Below are 21107 nucleotides of genomic sequence, written 5' to 3'. Positions count from 1 at the left end.
AGTGAATTACCTAGCTGGCGAGAACAAATATTTGCAATATAGAAAAGAACTGTTACTTCAAAAAACAAAAGAAGCATTTATTTCTCTCAATAATGTGTTATAAAATGAATTTTTTATAATCCCGTTATTGCGAAGAAACGGAAGTATACATATCGAAGCAACGTGTACTTGGAGTATATAGTACGTATCGGCATGTAACCGATGAGAAACAGCTGTGATTTGCAAACGATATGCAGACCACAAGTGACGTTCTTTTCCCTGTTATAGCCGATATGTACACCCAGTTTTCAAAGTGTGCTTAGTGTTGAGGCCAAGATGGATGGGACTACTTACTTAGAATTTCTAAAGATCGCACTTATATGTTTACTGTGGTATCTCAGTAGTGCCAGCGACAGTATCATAGGAAAAGTGGTCTTGTCAGATTTTCCATATCCTATGACACTGACAATGGCCCAGTTACTCACAACATCCTTATTTCTGGGACCTTTTCTTCCATGTTTAGGAGCGAAAAAGAAAGGGGAATATGATAGACGATATTTGTTCACAATGATTCTTCCTCTAGCTTTTGGAAAGTTCTTATCATCAGTGTCTTCTTACATCAGTATATGGAAAGTGTCCGTATCCTATGCACACACAGGTAACCAGTTCAAGTCTTTTTCATTAAAAATACTATCAAATAAAAGTATTTCTTACAAGCATTCTTTAGTCTAGAAAGTAGTATAATTAAAGGCCCATTTAACTGTAGATAGAAACAGGAAAACAGTGAAGAATTAAGATTATTAATACAGGGCTGCGCTGCTGTAGAGAGAGACAACAAGCTTCAATCTTTCCTAAAGTGATTTTTAAGTCGAGATCAAAGTCCTGGAATACTGGACTGAAGGTGTTGTGAAGAGAGTAGAAATTAACAGACTGAAGTGTTTCTATGTGAACACATCCTTTCATTGGCATATAACAAACAAAAAAAATAAATAAAAATCAAGCAATTCTCTTTTTAATATATTTTAATTCTGCTTTATTTACTAGTAATGGTACAATTGGAAATATTTGCTGGTGGTTAAAATACCATTTAAAAGGTTTGGTGAGCGATCCTTCTCTTATACTGGACCCGAACATACTACCATTCTCATTTCAAATTGTTCCCTCTGTTCCAAGTTTCAAGGTGCTCCCATAAAGTCTGGCTTTGAGAAAACACCTCTAACACCTCACTCCCCAACAACAAAGGGACCATCTTTTTACCAATTCCATATTCATAGCCTGGTAATGTAAAGCGCACAGAGCCAAAGATCATGTTGATATTCAGCGCTACTGATAATGAGCTATAGTGAATGCAGAACTACAAGTTTTTAGAGCAATTTTAAATTAAAGAAAATTAAAACTTCAGCCATATTTTTATTTCTGCCCTTCACTTTATTACCAAGTGGGCTACTAACCTGAGTCAAACAGGAACATGAGCTCAGAGTTGATTACAGTACTTGGTCATTAGTTTGTCTCTAAAGTGTTTTTTAAATAACAATTTTGTAAGAGCACATAAACATTTATTTAAATTCAAACTTGTTATTGATACCTGCAAAAAATGCAGCTAAAGCAAGAGCTTGGAAGCAGAATTACATGACTTTTTTTGTTAGCAAGCCTATTTTTGTTTTCTCACATGGACTGGGGTTTGGCATCATTCCTAGAAAGCATGTGTTCGGTGTGTTGTATCTCAAGAAAGGCGCAAAGTTATTTATATAAATATTTAGCAAATTTGTATATTGTTGGAAACCAAACACAGACATGAAAGTAAAATTGAGCTTGGGTCATCTTTTATAGGAGATTAGCACACTCAGCTGTAGAGCATGTTGCTATTCTGAGGCCTGTGTCTGGGAAATCCTCATGCTCACCCAGCAGCTGCTTAGCAGAAATGGGTATCAGGAAAGGGTTGGGTTCGACCTTCCATATTTCTTGCTGTAGAGATGGTGAGCCACTTATGTTCACTGACCGCAGACCCACAAGGCTAGAGGAATCTTTACCTTTCTATGCTTTTTCCAGTCTTTAAAGATCATTTATGTGTGCCGTTAATAATAAAGCACTAGTACAAAGATTTCACAGAACTCACAAATATACATATGCAAAACATCTTTGTTTAATCCTTTTTAGGAAACGGCTGTATTTGACAATGATAACATTAGAACATAAAAGTCAACACAGACTGAAAAGAACAAAAAATGTCTACAGTCAGTTCTAGTTATTCATTTGTAAGCATTTTCACTTGCACTTTTAGTCACTGTCACAAGTATTGTCTTTTTTTTCACACCCTTCCCTGCTTGTCTTCCTTTTGCAATATTATGATACTCTCAGTTCTTGTTATTTTGTTCCTCTTTGCGTTTTCTATACTTGTTTTTATTCATCATTAGTATTGTTGCTTAATCTTTTATAGTTTAAATATTATACCTTTGTTTTCCTGACCCTCATATGCTGTCCATGTCTCATTCTTGTTCTTGGGTACTAAGAGTATGCTTCAGGAGCATGAGTATGCACTTTACAAACTTTGAATTAGTATTATTATTATTAAAAAGTATAAAATTTTTGAATTATTATTATTAAAAAGTTAAAAATTAAAAGTATCAAAAATTTGTCAAACTAGAACAACATAGACAAGTACAACATTAGCTAAAAAATCTACAGAAAGGACACTCAGAAATGAGAACAAGCAGTATAGCCATCTGCATTATTGTGCGTGTCCTATCCATGAGTTGATTGTATATTTGGATGGCAGCCGGGATAATGAGTGCAGATAATGTTTGGTTCCAGCTTTAGGAACTCTAAACCTACCACTTACGTCTATGTGTCTAATATCAAGTTCCTGTTGGAGTGGGTGGGAGTTGTTGGCTAAACAGATAAAAAAAATAAAGATAAACAGATAAAGAGCACAGAGTTTAAACCGTTTTTGAATGAAAAGACTCTCAAAGAGATAGGAACTTGTCATAAATGGGCAGTAAACTGAAACAACACAACTTGTGCAGGGAAATAGAGAACTCTGTCTTGGTTGTCTTACTGTAGTGAGAATATCAACAACTCATCTTTTTTGACAAGCATCTTCATGCTTTAAAGTATCTATATTCAGTTTTGTAGCATTTATGTTATTAGTTTATTTGTGTCTTGCATGTTACAATTTTATTCACCACTTATGTAAGTTTGTTTACTATATTTTAATATGTATTTATGATGTGGTCTGCACATTCTTATGTGAGCAAAATTCTGCATTATTGTCATCATATCTTTCATCATAATTATTATTGCTACCTATATGTGTGAGAAAGTGTTTTACCACCTAACATGGGTAGGAAGGCAAACACAGCATCTGTATCAATTCTCATGACACAGCTGTAATTCTTTACACCACCTGTCCTGTAATCTACAGTTATGAGTAAATGGATGAAATGAATAATTGATTTTGCTTCATAAAGCTCAGCAGAACTCAGCTGTTTTCGGAGCTTGCTGGAGAAAACGAATCAATATGACAGCACCACCTGGTGCATCACATTTATGCAGATAAAAGCATTTCGTTTGGTAGGATATCCCAAACGGTAGACTGTTTCAAGGTATATCATGAACCATAAGAAGATAAGTAGCTAAAAGAAGAAAGGTTTTAGGGAGATGTAACCAAAATGCTGTGGCTGACTTCTTCAAAAACTGCCACAGCTGACTTCAGCTTGGTATTCATCCATTTACTTGCACTTTATGCTACATCATGGCTGAGCAAGCATGTCTACCAAATGAAAACTTATCTGTTCACCAAGTACTATCCCTGAGTTACTATTCTTAGCTCCTTTTGCAATATTGTCTGTCATGTTACTCATCATATAAAGACTCCATCTTATACTGTTTATAGTACCTATATCCCTTCATACCTTCATCCATTACGTTCCACTCTTGTACTTCTTCATTGTGTTGTTCAGTGTGCCTATACATATCTCACCATGCACTATCTGTTATCTAAAGTTCATTCATCATTACTGGTCTAGTGCGATCTATCTTGGTCGGGATGCTGTATGTTACAAAAACAGATTATTATAATATAAATCCTATTATTATATTTGTAATATCTGTGAAAAATCATTTGGTATGGTTATGTGTGCTCATTACAGTATCTCTGTATGTTGAATTTCTAAATCTATTGTTTTTCATGTGGGATAAAAAAATTAGTCTTATTAATAAAAAAGTATTCTCACCCAAAATAAAGTTGTATTTTTACATTGTATTTTTCAGTCAAAGCAACACTACCATTGTTTACATTAGCATGGTCAAAACTCATATTTGGAGAAAACCATACACCACCAGTAAGTCTTTAATGTTAATATTATATTACATTTATATACATACTGCTTAAGCCATATTTGCATGTATTTCTCCTTACTCTTCCCCAAGCATTAGCTTTTTTTGTCATTAATGACCTTCCCTTTTGGTCCAAGTTATAAGCTGATAGGAAGAGAAAATATGAATTTATTCTGTAAATTTCAGTGCATGAAACACAGTGGTTTATTTGGTATCTAATTTCAAAGTAGGCAATTTGCACCTAAGGTCTTCAAGTGCTGCAAAATTCTTGCTCCTGTATGCGAGCAACGTGTGGCATCACAGCCGGTGGAGTCCATGCTGTGTTTTGTTAATCATATAATAGCCAGAAGGTGGAGCAATACATCAGGTTCGTCAGATGATCTTCATTTTTTGTGCTGTAATAGCAAAGATGAGTGTGAAGTACTGTTCTCTAGCTTTTATCAGCAAATGACAATGAACAACTTCACAATATCACATGGTAGACATCATTGATGTTCATCAAATTTTGCAACTTGAAGGTGACCATTATAATTATTGTTTTCTGCTTACTTACATACTGTCGCAAAAGCATCAAGAGTGAAAATTTACCATTGAGACTAATTTGCAAGTTTATATGGCCATAATTGCTCATTTGGTTGTTGTTGTAAATAGAAGTTAAAACTAATGGAAAAGCAGCGATACACTTTTAGGAAAACTGTGCAGATATTCCTTATTATTTACTGTCTGCATGCTATTAACAACATAGTGTCACCAGTCACAGCAATAATTCTATGGCATGAAAAGTTGGATTTGAAGTAGATTTATCAAGATAACTTCAGGTGTTCATGCAGCTACTCTGTGTTGTTGGAGGAGAAAAGGCACAGTTATTTATATAAGTGTAGCAGGCACTGACCATGGAAGAAGGTGCTTTTGCAGTACCCCCAAAAGTCTCTTTTGTGTTCAGCATACACGTTACTGGGTAACATTCAGGAGCAAAGTGGCGTTCACCTACGACAGAGTATTGTGTAGGTACAGTGGTCAGCTCTACACACATGGATCACATCAATCCATTGTCTTCTCAACAGTGAATCTTTTGGGAATGTATGATGACTTATTCCGTCACTATGTTCTCTTGTGCATTCAACAATGACTCAGTAGTTTCCATATCTGTGCTCCGTATTTTCTGGGTAGCATCAACTATGCTGTATTCAGCCAAACTGCCACCGGTACTGATGTCACACATGGTCTAAGGCCCAAATGGAGAATAGAACAGGCGAGGAAATGGTTTTTATTTAATTCCATGAGATTCGTGTTTCTCCTTGCAATTTTATGTTTGAGGCATTGGTAAGAGATATGAAAGGAGTCTTTTGTGTGGTATGTGTCACCAGTTGGGCAGATCTTTAACTTAACTTTAGTTTTGTGCCACTCAGTTTGTTTGGTTCTTTGGTTTCTCAATTTTCAAAGATAAAGTAGTTTGCTTTTTGTTAATTTGGCTGTTTGTTATCCTTTTAAGTTTAGGTGTGTTGTTTGTGTATCAAGGTTTTTTTTAAATGATAAACAGTTGCAAAAGACTAATTGCTGAATGAATGATAATGCACTTTTAAGTCTCTAACTTTCGTGACATATCAAATACAGATTTATCATTAGATATGTCTGCAGTTTAGGTACCATGAACATTTAGAGACCATCTTTGTATATTTCAAATCAGAAGTTGAAAAATAAGAATATTGGCACGACAGATATGATACAAATAATAACTTAAGTTAAAAACATAAGGAAAGATATGCAAAAGGAATTACAAATATGTTTGCACGTGAACATTTTGTCATTTTTGTCAGAACTGTGAAATCACATTTGTGCATAGCTATTTCTAATTAACAAATGGTTCTAGCTCTGCTATTGGCTTAAAGGCCAAACTTTTAGCTTATAGTGGGAAAGAATGGTTCTGTTTGAGAGAGAGGGAATTACGAAGCGCACGCAGTGCCGGGTAACCCTAGTGGTCAGTCCTTGCTAATTGCTTCTATCTGGACTGACAAGTACCCTTACCTCCCTTTGCCAGATCAAATGCATTATTTCCTGCTGAACCATGAAAAGTTAGCCTTAAAGTCTTCATGTCATAGGCTTATTCATGCCCAGTCCTGATATTGTGTTATTGACCTTTTTCTATATATGGAAATATTTGTAGGTATGTATCTCAAGAAGGAAAATGGGTAGATTCTCCGTCATTTTATATCATAAACAGAATATAACATTTAATTGCTTTATTCATATTTTAGTAGGACATATGATATGTAGTTCTATATTATACTTCTTAAGTCTATTTCTGTATGACATAGAGCGTTGTTTTAATGGGCCATCTAAGTTTATGTTGGAAATATTTTTTGAAGGTTTACTTGAGCCTTCTACCTATTATCACTGGTGTTGGTGTGGCAACGATGACCGAGGCCTCTTTTGATTCTGTGGGACTTGCATCTGCTTTGACATCGACAGTTTGTTTTTCCTTGCTCACGATTTTCACCAAAAAGGTAACAGGATTTCACTTGCTTTTATAAATGGCTATCAGTTGTTCATAGGCAGTGAGGGAAAATAGGCAAGTGGATAGCTGAGTGGTTTGAGGACTGACTTGCATTGGCAGTGGAAGCATGCTGTTTTGAGACCTATGTGACCCAGCAAACTTTCCCTAGTTGACCCAACTGTTGGTACCTAGCTTTACAGAGAATTGGGGATGAGGTTTTAAATTTGGGAGAAATCATTTTAAGTCATTTACCTGATTATACTCTCACCAATACAGTAAGGATTGGATGTCCTGAATTCTCGTCTCGGGCTTGCTGTTCTTTCTCTGCATGTGGCATCTATTTACTGAGCTGGTTGCTTTGCCTTAATAAAGCCTTAGTTTCTGGCTTGGGGTAGAACACCAATTTCCCCTCCCTCTCATGTAAGGGAGAAACAGGCATTCAGTAGCATGTACATTTCATTAGTCTTTATGCCTTTGTGTGTGTGTGTGTGTTTTTTTTTCTTTTTTGTTAAATTGCTGAAGGAAATGTGAATGATAAAAAGTACTTACAGCAGGAAAACTAATAAAAGAGCTGTAGTTTTTATGAATATCATTTACTAGAGCTGAAGAATTTTTTGCTTGTTTTTTGCTTGACTTGTTATTGCATGGATTTGTTTGCAGTGCTTGAAGGATACTGGCTACCACCATCTGCAGCTCTTAATCCTTGTCAGTCGAATAGCAACTGCCTGCTTTGTGCCCTTTTGGGTGATAGCTGATCTCTGGAGGATAATCCATGACTCAGAATTTGTAAGGCTTTTTTTTCAATGGATTCATCATTTGTGTTTTGTGATTATTTTTATTGCTTGAAAATCACTTTGTTAGATGCCATGTTTAAGGGAGAGATGGCTGCTGGTTGCACTATTCGAAATTAAAATTACAACACAAAGACATGTTTTATTTGAATTTCATATTTTTTTATGATAAAATTTAGGAAATATTGATTTATTTTTGTAACATTTAATTTTTAAACCATACACAGAAATTTCACGCTGTCATGGTTTTCATATTGATGTGCTCTAATAATAATAAGAATGCAATCATTTCTTTAGCATGTTTTCCTGCTGGCATCAAGCTCAATGTGCTTTGACATAAGCAGTCAGTGTAAGAATATCTCTGTCTCACAAACACATGTATATATATATACACACACACAAAATGTGCCTACACAAAAGCAGACTGACATGCAGTGGGTACGAAAAGAAAAAGTTACCAGCTGTTTAAAATATTTGTAAAGTATTCCTGGGTCTTAAGGCTTTGTGTAAACTACTTTTTATTTTGAAGTTTATAATGGTTGGGTTACTTGAAAGCAGCTATGGTTGAGAATATTTGTAAAAAAAGATAATGAACCCTTCATTTGCCAATAATTTTCTTCTTCTGATAGCTAAACAAAACATCCAATTGAATAATTTTTTTGGAAAAGTACAAAGTTAGTCTGCTGGACAACATGTAAGCGATAGCTGTCAATTATTGATTTGAATCTCAGTTTGCACTGTAAGTATAAAAATTTTAATGGACAAAAAAAAGGGTAAGAGTTGTTTAAATTTTATGTCTGCCTCTAATAAAATATTGAATTATTTTGTTCATTCCATTTGTTTATAATGTAAAAATATTTTTTTTCTAATTTCATGCTTTATGAACTTTTTAAAATTTCTTGGCTGCAGATTTTGGATATATTTACTGATGCTATTTAATATGTAGCCACCACATGCAAGTAAAGGAAAGAATTCATGCAGAGTATAGCGTGTTATTATTTAAGAATACTGTTTAATTTTATGTGTGAACTATTGCTGTCTTTAATTATAACATTAGTGACCTAGAATATACACATCCAATGTTTGAGTGAGTTGTGCATCATAGGACAGATGTTTTTATGATCAAAAACTGGACAAGATACTTTAATGGCAAATGAAGTGCTTCAGGTCTTGATATGTTTGTGACTGGATATTTATCACAGTTGTGAGCTAATTTTTTTTATTGTCTTGGGGCTGATGTTTGCTGATTGTGTTGAGGCAGTACTGACCATTCTGTTGATGCAGCTACACAGTGGGCGAATCCTCCAGACTCTGATGCTCCTCTTCTGCAATGGTGTGTTGAACATGATGCACAGCACCTTTGCTTTCACTGTCCTGGCCCTCGTCACACCACTCTCCTATGCAGTTGCCAATGCTACCAAGCGCATTGTTATCATTGGTGGCTCCATTCTAATCCTTCAGAATACGGTCTCACCTCTAAATGGTTTGGGAATGCTGATTGCAGTCTTTGGTGTCCTGTGCTACAATAAGGTTAGTGTTTTATGGAATATTTTATGTGTGTGTGTGTGAGAGAGAGAGAGAGAAGGATTTGAGTCAATGATCCATCCTTTGTTCTGTCCATATTGTTTCCCTTTTCTTTTTTACTACTGGTTCATTGTTGCTTATTTATTGATTGACAAAATCTAAAATTTTATAAATTCAGATAAGTAAGATGACCTGATAGCACAAAATATTTCTTTAAATTACTTAAAGATGTGTTGCAGTATGTGCTTTAAAATTTAGTGATGGACATCTGCTTAATGTGGAATTCAATGGATAGTTAAGGTTAATGCATTGAGAATGCTGTGTATGCTTGTTGTACACAATTCAGTATCTGACATAAGCACTGTAAGCAGTATGTTGTAATTATATTGTATATAAGTATGACGTGTGCACAAAACACAATCATAGCTTTACTTGAACAATTTTGAATGGAATTCTATCCCTTAACTGGTAAACAGGATATGGGTAATGTAAGTGGATAGATTTTTCAAGCCTCCCATTTTGAAAAATGGCAGCTAGCTCATGCAGGTCACTCAGTGTGAAAGAAGTCTCAAATGAAGCATACTTTTCTCAACCAGAAGACATCAGTGATTCAGATCTGTAGATTCTTATGATAACTGACAGAATTTGCAAAAATGATGAAATTGGTGTTGAGCACATCCCCGATAACAATAATGAGTAAAATCTGGAGTTCAGATCACTTCTTTATGTGCTGTCACTGAACATTTTCAGTAAATGTTGTTTATGTGTCAAACAGGCTAGAATGTAGTTTATGACTAAGCCTAGATCTGGGTCACATGCTGAGTTTGAATGAAGGCATGGAAACAGGGTGATAATATTGATGATGATGATGTGGCTTTCTGGATTTAGAACATGTATGAAAGCTATGGCAGTTTTGCATATTTGTATGAAATTGCAATATCTTGCATAGCTGCACTACTTGAATGCCCACAACTAAATGCCCATCTGAGAATATGATGATTAAAAACTGGTAATTTTAGATATGGTAAGATTGGTAGCCGGGGCAAAGATACATTAAGGAATGATGACCTTTTGACTAGTGATGTAGGGTAAATTTAGCTTAATTGGACTCATTTAACAGTAAAAACAGGGGATGCTAAAAGGCCAGGAAAATGATTTATCTGAAGTGTAATTTGATTTGAAACTAAATCTTTCCAATTTTAAAAAGGATTTAGATGTTTTAACTTGATTATTTTGTTCCTTTTAAAAAAAACTAACTTTTTTAAAAGAAAATTTTCCATCTTTGCCTTTGTTATAGAAAAAAATGTTGACTTATATCTTGTCAGAATTATCAAAACTTTGTGGTAAAAATCTGCAGACATTTGATTTTAGATAACTGTTACTATTTCTTATCACAAAGAGTATATGATGAAAGAACCACAAAAAACTCAGTTCTTGAAAAAGTTTCTGTTTGTTTTTGTACATGCCATAACACCTGCTTAAAGAAATTTTATTTCAGATGAAAATGTCTGTGTCTTCTACTGCAGGCCAAGTATGACGAAAGCCAAGCAGCACGAAGGGAAAAGGTTCTTCCTCTGGTTCACAGTGATCCTAAGTTCTATGGTCATGGTGTCCAGCATCTTGCTCACTCAAAGAGTGATGCCAATTTTTTGGGTTCTGGTTTGTCAAACGGAACAGGTGCCAGTGCCAATGGTCATATCCTGCTGCAGGAATGGCAGCAGAGTGATGAAGGCCTTGTGCTGCTTCCAGTAGCCAGCCGTAGCTTTCCTGAGAGGCATTTGAGGTCATCTGATATCAAGCACATACACGAACCCAGTGTGCATCTTCACTCACGCAATATTTATAATGTCTGAAAGGAGCTACTGAGATCAATGAGTTACTGCATCAGTGATGGCATCCACAGACTGAACACTCACCTATGTCTTATTTTGCCATCTGAGTTCTAGATGATGGAGCATTTGTCTTCAGGCTAGCAACAACTTTGTTCTAGTTGATTGAACATTTGTCTTTAGGCTTGCAACATCCAGGTGTTCTAGTTGAATGAATACTTGTTTTCAGGCTGGCAGCACTTGAGTGTTCTGAACTCCTGAACATGTGTCTTCAGACTAGCATCGCCTTAGTGTTCTAGTTATTTGAAAATTTGTGACCCTCCACGACGAAATGAGTCTTAAGAAGTGGAACATACAGACTCCATGCTTTCTGGCAAGGTATAACACGATGGGGTTAGGACAGGGAAACAGTATCTGAAACAGCGTTTGAATTTCGTCTGAAATCGGTACGGATCGCAGTAGGGTACCTCGAGTAAAGCGTATTTAAAGTCCAATTTCTAACTTTTATTTTAACATAGCAGTGTATTTTCCTAATAGTTTAATAACCAAGGAATCAATTTTTAAAGAAAAGTTAAACTGCACAAAATTGACCCCTATCACCTTTTGGGGCCTCTAGCACAAAACTGAAGACTCATTTCATCGTGGAGGGTCACATTTGTCTTCAGGCTAGCAGCACCATAGTGTTCTAGAGATCCAGATTTATGGACAGCATGCTTGTTTGCTTCTTCAATATCTTTTAACTGCAATTTCCTTTTTTTCTTACATCATTCTTTGATATATCCCATCCCATAACACCCAATTTTCAGAGAATTCCAATTCAAAGGAAATTTGCTTTTTTCTTCGAAAAAGGAATCAGTGCACTTTATAGGTGTCAAGGCAAAAGTGTATTATTACATGTGGAAAAATTGAGAAAGAACTGAACAGCATTCTCTGACTTACTGAAGAAACACGTACCTGTAGAGCATGGTTTTGTTCTACTTCATACGATTGCTTCTTGGAAAGGAAGTTTTTTTGTATAAAGATTTCTATGAAAACAATATTGTGCTTGTTGCTGGTTTCCTTTTGGTAGTTTTCCTCCCTCGTTGACAAAATGTGGGCAGGAATATGCTGTGTCTTGTATAAAATTTACTGATATTTTATTAAACCTGTTTACCTTTGGCATATGGATTTTTCTCTGGCCTCATATGTTTATAATTTGAATTTAAATTTATGCTTATCAAAATGCTTGTAGATAATTTTTTTCAACTTATTTTGTCATTGGTTATTTTGTTTCATTTTCTGCAGCTGGTGTAATGAATAATGCACATAATTTCTTTAGAGATTGGGTTTACGGATTGTGCTTTGAGTTGTTTTGTTTTGTTTGATAGCTAGTTCTTATGTAGTTTGTTTTATCTGCACTTTAAAAACATTTCTTGCATAATGTTTTCCAGATTGAAAAGTGCTGAACAGTACAGGCAATAGGGGGCACCTTAAACAGTCACCCACTGTTTTGTGAAAGGAAGTTCCTATTGGGTTACTCAGTAATCAGCTCATTGAATTCTTTGACTACAGTTTGATAACTTGAGCAAGGCCCTCCTTTCATCTTCAGCCCCTCATTCCAACTCTGTCAAATGTTTTTTTTAGGTCAATGAGATCCTGCTGGTTTGTAGACCTTTTTCTATCAGGATGTAACAGTTGGAGATCTGCTCAACTGTGCTCCTTCATGGACTGAAGCCAGCTAGCAGTTCCTCAACGTTGTATTTTGGATGACTTTCAGCATGACTTTGCTTGGGTGGTTGATCAGGCTTATGATTCTGTAGTTTTGACACTGTCTGCCGTTTTCTTTCTTTGAAAGAGTTATGGCTAGTGATTGTGTCTCTTCTTTGGGCCAAAATACTTAATTGTTAATCAATGCTGTTGCTAGCTAGAGTGGTGGCAGTTCTGTGATCAGTCATGCTGCTGTTGATAATAGACTGCTCAGTGTGGAATCTACATGCTTTTGATCTTTGCGAAAGGTAGTATAGCCTACAGAGTTTTTGTGTGTATGCACATGTTTCGCTAATGCATGCATGCTTCTGAGAAAAAGATTGTACCATCCACTGTAATTTTATATTTATGTTTTATATATTTTATGTTTTTAATTCACGACTGGAAACTTTTCCTGTAATGCTAATCCTTTTAATTCCTCCCAAGAACACGATGGAACCAAAGAAGAAATACAATAAATTTTTAAAACCAAGATTTGATTTTTAAGTCTAGTTTCTCAGATACATGTAAGCATTGCTAAAATCATAATGCTACAGTAACTGAACTTGTTTTGAAATACTTAACAAGAAGATCATTTCACATTTGGTACAATATACAGCCTTAGTACTTTTTTTATTCATTGATAGAGAACACATTTGTGTTGTGTTGATGTGGTACTTAAGTAAAATTTACCTAGGTAATACATTAAAACAAAATTTAGGGGAAATTTTCACAGCTGAATAATACAAACCTTTGTCCTACAGTTATTTTGACCGATTCACATTGTGTTTCAGGTTGGTACCTTAATTTTAAATCATTTTCTGTATGTTTTACTGACCCAAAGAGGAAAACAAAATGAAAAAGAAAAGAAACACTGAAGGTATTAGTTGTATAAACTAGAACTTTTTATTCTGAATATTAAAAGTCACTATATTCTTACTTGAACAAGATGTGTACTTTTAAAACAGGGTAGATAATACTGTGATAAGTGACTGCATCTTGAAATTTCTAATTGATTACCATTTTCTCCATAATTTGATTAGCATTTAAAAAATTGTGCTATTCTTAACTCTTTACAGCCAGAAACTGCATTTACTCAGTGGTTAAGGAAGAAAAGAATATTACTTAACACAAGAAGGTAAAGAGATGGTCTGTGAAACTTCTTAGCTCTCAGGAGCAGGTAATATGTTCATGCTCCATGGTAGATTGTGGTTCTTCACTGATCTTTTTTTTCACGACCATTTAAAGGAAAATCTGATTAATTTTCTTTTTCCGTAACACTAATAACTCCATAATTGCTAATGCTGATACAGCATGACAGTAAATTAATAGTGAGCTTGGAGAAATAGTTTTATTACTGTTGCTGTTACCATCGTTGTTTTGTTGCCTTGATTAGGATTATGGTTTAGGAAATTACAAGCTATTTTAAAAATGTGTGGGTTTCTGGCTTTATGAAATAAATTTGTAGCTAAATCTTCCTTTTCTCTTATAAAAAGGTGATAAATGAACGTTTGTGCCAAGGGAGGCTACTCTGATTTTTTAAACCACACCTGTGAATGTTCTTTGTAACAAGGAACACAACTGTACTGTGAAAGGCTTCATGGAGTTGATGTATTTATAAGTTATGTCGCCAAGGGGACTTTCTTATTTATTATTACAGGCAGTTTAAAAGATAAGAGAACATGCAAACATTACTTTTTATTGCTGCTTTGTTTGGTCTTTTTACTCTGTTTAAGATGCACGGGAAGAGATCAAGTATGCATTTAATGTGAGGTTTGTGTGCTGCATTAAATTAAGCATTGCATGTATGAAGTGATAAGTGCGTTTGCTGTCATGTAAAAGTTTTAAAATTCCTATCTGCAAAAATTGTGGTGCTGAGCAGTTTTACTGCTAGGAGTGTGTGTGTGTAAGAGAGAATGTTTGTTCATGTTCCCATCTGCCTGTATCTGCACTTGCAATATTTGTTTTTATGACTGTGTGATACTTCAGGCTCTACAGGCTACAGATGTTTTTGTTTTCTTTAGATCAAAGAGAGTTTTTCAAGCTGGTGTTTTTGTTTTATTTTATATTCAAGCTATAGACAAGGATTATCTCCATTTTTCTCAGGTGTTGCCAAGTTTAGATGAGATTTTTAATAGTTTAATGCAGATTTTGTGTAGATCACATGTCTTAATAATCAAAAGAAAAGGAATGTTTAGGTGGATTATTAGAGTTATTTTAAGTTGTAAAATCTAGACATTGGTGTAAGATTTCATTTCAGTTGCTCAATATTGTTTTCAAATTTTATTTTTAGATAGTTTCACTTGCAAAATCTAATGGTTTTAGGTTACCAAATGTCTTACAGTTTTGGCTGAATGAATGTTTTATTGTGTTTTTTAGGAAGTTGATGATTTTAGTGGGATTAACATGTTTATGCATAATTAATTTTCTGTGCATTGACTTAGGTGTTGAACATAGTACTATACTCAAAATTTTAAGCATCACATTCACTTTCAGCATCACAAAACTTTAGATTGAAATTTTTCTTGCAATTATCTGCTTGTTTAAGATGTAAGTACAAGGGAAGTAAGTCCTGCACAAATGATGATACCAAACTCCTATCTTTATTGCAAATAATTATGGCAATGTGGGTTCCTTTTTCATGATATCTCATTTGAAGGGTTGTATATTTGCTGTATCAAACTTTGTATGCAAATGCAAAATAATAACAAAGCAAAATTTATTCTAAATGTTTACAAAGAAATGTGTTAAAGAATGTGCTTTAATGTACCAATTTGTTAAGGTAAGATGTACAACAGTTAGTTCAAGGGGCACTGGAACTCCTGATCTAAAATATCTGGATATTGTTCTTTTGCTTCATCAGAAACTGCTTATTGTGCATTGCTGTGTACTATAGTGAAAGGTTAATTGGTTGGACCATCTGTCTTATTAAACAATGCAATGGCCTTGTATATTGCAGGCAGTGGTGAAGAAATAATGCAGTTGTATAAATTAGGTTGTTTTGAAACTATTAACCACTAGCTATCATTCCTCTGCTGTGCAAGGCAACAGTATCAGGATTAATCTTAATAATTATCTTTACTTCTTTGTGGAACTCTTAAAGAGATTCATAAAATTCATAGGTAAAGTAACCTTAGACATGGAACTTTGAGATCTTCCACACAAGATGACTAGATACTTGTTTAATGTAACAGAACATTTTTTTTTTTTTGGTTTGCTTGTTCATTTGTGTCATTCAGGATTTAGGAGGAGGTCAATCTTAGTCATATCATTTGAGTTAGTTACCTACTCCAAGTTGTGTGGGTTTGGTAGATTCTGGTCTCCAACTTTGCAACTTTCACTTATGAGTTCTTAAAAATGTACTATATTAGTATGCATGGGCATCTGGTTTGCTGCTGTTTTTGTCATTTTGACCTAGACTGCAACTAAGTTCTCTCCTAACAAAGGGTCCTGTGATATATAATCTTCCTAAGCCACTGACATAAACTGTCAGTCATTTCTGCAAATGGCATGAGCGTTCTGCTACATATTTTGCCAGTTGCCTTCAGACATGAATCTGATCTGATGGTGAACACACTGCTCTGTGAGCTTGCAAGTATCATGACGGGGGTCAGGAGAGAGCACCCACCACATTGTCATGTACCACACAAGAATAACACTATAAGAAAGCGCTGTCTGACGATGGCAAAACGCAGGCTACAGATGGCTTTAGAACAACATTCGAAGTCTTGCTTCGAGCTGGCAGAAGCAAAGTTTATCAGCCTACAGGTAACTTTTAGACGCCGAAATCAGGAACATCTGGTCGGTGTAGAATGTAAAGCTGTAAGCTTCTGCCTGCAAAAAGCTGCTTTGTAAACCTTCCCCCCTCCGCCTCACCTGGCAACATTCATACTTTAGTCAGGTTGGCGAAGTACCAGTAGTGGTCAACGCCCGAGTAGCACTTGTTGCAAGCGCTCATCCCCGCCAGACGCACAGTCGTTTACATGCAGCGTGCACGACACCGGCCCGGCTGACAGGCAGATGGGACTGGGTTAGTGATGCGTGTGCTGTGTTTGCGAAGCTTTTGTGTGGGAGGAATAGTTTTCGCCGAGAATATTCCACACACCTCGGCAGCTGTGTTACGTCACAGATCATGAACTCCCGGCAAAGGTTTGCAGGGTGCATGTGTGATAAGAAGCTGCTTGCAAGCCCTGGAGGCTGGGGAACATAATTGAGGCAGGCTGACGTACATCTGTCACAGAGGCCAGTTGTCTTGGGGCTAAGATAGCAGCCGCTCACCACCCTTTAGTTTTTTTTCTTTTGGAGGGAAAAAGCTGAACGCAAGTAGTAAAAGAATGTTCATTGTTTCCTTTCCGAAAAAGACGAGAAATAAGATTGTTTTCTGCCTGTGTGTGTGTGAGAGAGAAAGCAAGATCACATATGTCGCATGTGTGTGTGTGAGAGACATCAGAAGTCCACGTATGTGGTGCACTGCCTGCCTTACCGTGTGATCATATTCATTATAAATGTCATTGAACTGAATGCACAAAATTAATTATCCTTAGTATCCCCCCACCAAGTTTTGATGATAAAAATGTATTGATAAAGAACAAGTTATGTCTGCAGGGGCGCCATCCATATATATATATTGAAGGTAAGAAAGGTGAAACGCTTCAACCATGTTGCAAATGGTCTGTATTTTTTTGTTTTTTTGTAAATCTGTTTAATCTGCGATTGCTAGGTGTTTTTTCTCACTTTGCCGACTAGAATAAAAAAAACAAACTATGCTACATAAGAGTTGAGAGGTTACAAAAGCCAGATGTTGAGAAGATTAGGGAAGGCGAGTGTGTCACTAGACTGCTCGGCTCTTATTTCATTATACAGCCCACAGGGCATCTTTAGCCTGTGAAATGTGTGAGTTCTTATGTAGAAAAGTTGTTCGATAACTCATGCAATCAGCTCTAAATTCTGTTCACAGATTAAAAAAAAGGGGGCTAAGTCAATTTGTTATTTTTAAGAACTTTTTGTATGCTGCGTTTGTTTATGCGAAAGAGCAAATGTGGGCAGCTGATATGTCTGCTGTGTGTTTCGTTAACTTTAACAGATTTGTTTTTCCGTCTTCATTATATCCACGCATAGAGAAATAATTGTTGACAGTTAACAGATTTTTTTTTCTCTCCATTACACATCCATCTGCTAAATACAAGGCGCCCCTGCGATCCCCCTACCCACCCAACACACAATCTTTTTTTGTGTTCGTTGTGTGTTTTCATGGTTGCACGATTCTATGTATATAACACACGTTGCAGATTTTCCAAAATTTAAATTTTGTTTTGTGAAAATAAACTGGATGCACGAATTTTGCAAACTAACGATTACAGCAGTGAGAAAACTTTTTTTTTTTACCCCAGAAAGGCGCAGACGTGGTAGTGACGAATGAGCACGGACAAATACAATAGGCTCGCGAACCTTCCTGAACTGCTGAGAATCCTACAGTCCTGGGTTCTGATCTTGTCTTGAACACTCTGTTCTTACTCCGTAGTTGGCACTTGTGACACCTGTTCACGGGAAAGGGCTGGCCATCTTAGGAAGTCAGGTTTCCTCACCATTTCCTCCAATCCACAATTTATCTCTAGATGGTCAGAGGTCCTGGCAAGTATGAGTTAGTATGCCGACTACTAATTAAGGCAGACCCCAAGAGCCGTTTAGTACTTTAGGATAATGTGCATTCACCTTTGCCCTTTGCTGACATCTGTCTACGTTAGGCCGACCAAGTCTGATCGCGCTTTTGTTTTTCGTCTCTGGAAACTGAACTTGCATCTTCCAGCTGCTGTTTTAATATCTTGTCCGTTAGATGGCCATTGGAACCGGATTTCTCTGGAGAAACAGAAATACGAGATTTTCCACGTTTTGTTGTTTTATAAACATGTGGCTGCATTTCTATTATTTTCGTCGGAAAAGACGAAAACATCAAAAAAGAAAGAAAAAAAAAAAAAAAAAAAAACTCAGCTTCCTGACTCTGACTCCACATGAAAATAGGAGCTTATGTAATAAACATTAAAAAATATATTTCCAAAACTAAATCCTATTGATTGGCACGAATCCTCACTTTTGAAAAAAATCAAACATAAAATGAGACAACCATTTTTATTCCTACGAATCCTCTCAAAATTTACAGACTAAAACGCGATCTTTGGTATCATCATCATCAGTTTGGAAATAATTGTTCTGTTTCTGTGACCACGATCATCAATTTTGTCATTGACAGTTATGGTCATTGTATGTTACATCGTTTAGAGCAGTGCAAGAATAAATAGCAAGCACTTCAGGATTGTATGCACCCAAAAACATTTGTGTGACACTTGCGTGTAGAATTTGTAGATACTGCTCAAATTTGTTGACTTCTTGATTTGTTGGTCGATTATAAAATAAAAAAGAATTCATGGTTTCTTTGGCACGAAGTGGTAATTGTCGTAGCGTGTACACGCCATGCCGGGGGATCCATATGCCATCTCAGACTGGCAGGTGACATTAATAGCAATGGCAGTAATAAGAACAAGGGAACCTTGCAAGCCGTCATCAACTGACATAACAGTCAGAAATCATGGTCAATAGTAACTCTAACAGTAAAGTAGTGATCTACATCAACGGACTACAGCTTTAACTAACGGAAAGCCACCCTAAAAAAACAGTTGAAAGAAAAAAAATTAAATTTCAGGATTGGAGTAGAGAGAGAGCAGCACTGGCTTGGATCACCCGGGTCTGACAGGGTGTTACCGTTACATTATTACCAACCACTAAGTCTGTCATGGTAATAAATACATCTGTTTAGGTGAATAGAGGGTTTTCCCACGACTGGGAGCAGGTTCAAAGTGCTTTGCATTAATACCCACACTGGAAGGTGCGAGAGGACGTATTTTACACAGGCACCACAGCAATCATTTGCACGTGCATGCACACACACACACACACACACGGTATAAAGAGGCATAATTTGTCTGGCTGACCACATGACCCGGCACACTGCGACCACAGATCGAAGAGTACAGAAGTCTGTGTCTACCACCGTCCTTCAGGACACCCTTGGCAGAGGCCAACGACAGGAATGGCGGAAGAAGGAGTGGCTGGCGAATATAAGAGTGGATTGATCTTACCTGCTTGCAGCCGCTCATTAAAGGCATCTGTGGCGAAGTTTGTCGGCTGCTTCAGCCATTCAGTCTCCCTCTCCTCCGCATAACGACCGACCATCCGTGCAGGTCAAGATCAGAGTTGAGTGTTTATGTAGACAGGATACTTGCATGCATGATCGCTAAGGTCACTGGCACCATGCTCCCAAAATGTTGGACAGAATAGTTCTGGCAAGATGTTGCCAGACATGGATTGTACGTGGATGTAAATAAGTGAATAGCTCTCCGAGCTTCGTCTTCCTCTGTCTCTCTCTTGTATTCTGATAGTTCAAGTAGGTCAAGACCTTCGCGTGAGGCCTCGAGCACGTTGGTTTATTAATCTGTTTAAAGGCCGTTCCTAACTGAACAAATATGTTTCAACGTTTGAACAAGTTTTGAAAAGTTTTATCGATGGTTATATAAAAACTTTGGCTCGAAAGTGGAGAAGGAGTCTCCAAGATGACCGAGTGAGAAGAGGTGCAGAATGTTGCTTCAGACCACCAGGTCCTAGTGGCAGTCTTCAAGATGGAGCTGAAGTCCTTCACTGATCCAGCAGGCGGACAAGTGTAATGGTCAGTCCCTCAAGAACAAGGAAACAAGGGAAATTTATAACTGTAATCAAAAATAAGTATGAGGTCCTTTTAGGACTGACAGAATAATCAGTGGAAAAGCACAGGTCAACACTCAAGAGCATTTGCAAGACAACCTGTACAGATGTACAGATCTTCTAGGGAAGAGGGAAAGAAAACACAAGGAATGGATGACCTCAGAGACCTGGACAAAGATTGAATCAAGAAAGGGACTGAACCACAGATCTCAAGCTGGACCAACCGAAGAGGTCTGTCAGAGACCAGCAGAGAAGGAAGGGATCTCAGAGAACTCTTACGAATTGGAATATTGGAAGCCAACCCGCAAAGCAAAGTTGCAAAAAATCAGCCATGCAACGGTGCTAACTGGTACATCCTTTAAACGAAACTGAATTTACCGTTAATTTTTAAATAATAAGTTGTATAGAAAAGGTTTTAATGTTTTTTTAAAAAAAAACTTTTATTGTTTTAAATAGGATAAAATTGTTTAGGCCAGACTTTCCTTCTCGTCGATTAGCACAAATTTTCATCCATGCTTGTGCAACGCGTGTTAAAGCAAGGGTAAAAATATCTAAATTTACTTCTTTAGGGCAGTGTTAAGTTTTAGAAACATGTTGTGCAAGTGGGCCCAGAGCTCAATGGCTAACGAGGCCTCTCGCAATCTACAACAATCAAATGTGACTACTGGAGACGGCGCA

At 36.5% G+C, this 21107-nt stretch overlaps 1 protein-coding gene across 1 annotated transcript; it reads left to right on the top strand.

Annotated features, from left to right (window-relative positions):
* Nucleotides 1–132: 132 nt before the first annotated feature.
* LOC112573445 (solute carrier family 35 member E1 homolog) lies at nucleotides 133–19107 on the top strand. The gene is made up of 6 exons (XM_025253828.1): nucleotides 133–637; nucleotides 4249–4319; nucleotides 6681–6818; nucleotides 7469–7594; nucleotides 8884–9129; nucleotides 10650–19107. Exons 1-6 carry the CDS (start codon nucleotides 316–318, stop codon nucleotides 10974–10976), a joined length of 1230 nt encoding a protein of 409 aa, XP_025109613.1. The 5' UTR covers nucleotides 133–315; the 3' UTR covers nucleotides 10977–19107.
* Nucleotides 19108–21107: the final 2000 nt, after the last annotated feature.

Source organism: Pomacea canaliculata, linkage group LG10, assembly GCF_003073045.1.
Source record: "Pomacea canaliculata isolate SZHN2017 linkage group LG10, ASM307304v1, whole genome shotgun sequence".
Taxonomy (NCBI): Eukaryota; Metazoa; Mollusca; class Gastropoda; order Architaenioglossa; family Ampullariidae; genus Pomacea; species Pomacea canaliculata.
The sequence above is the reverse complement of the archived record's forward strand: the minus strand, read 5'-3'. Positions and strand labels throughout refer to the sequence as shown.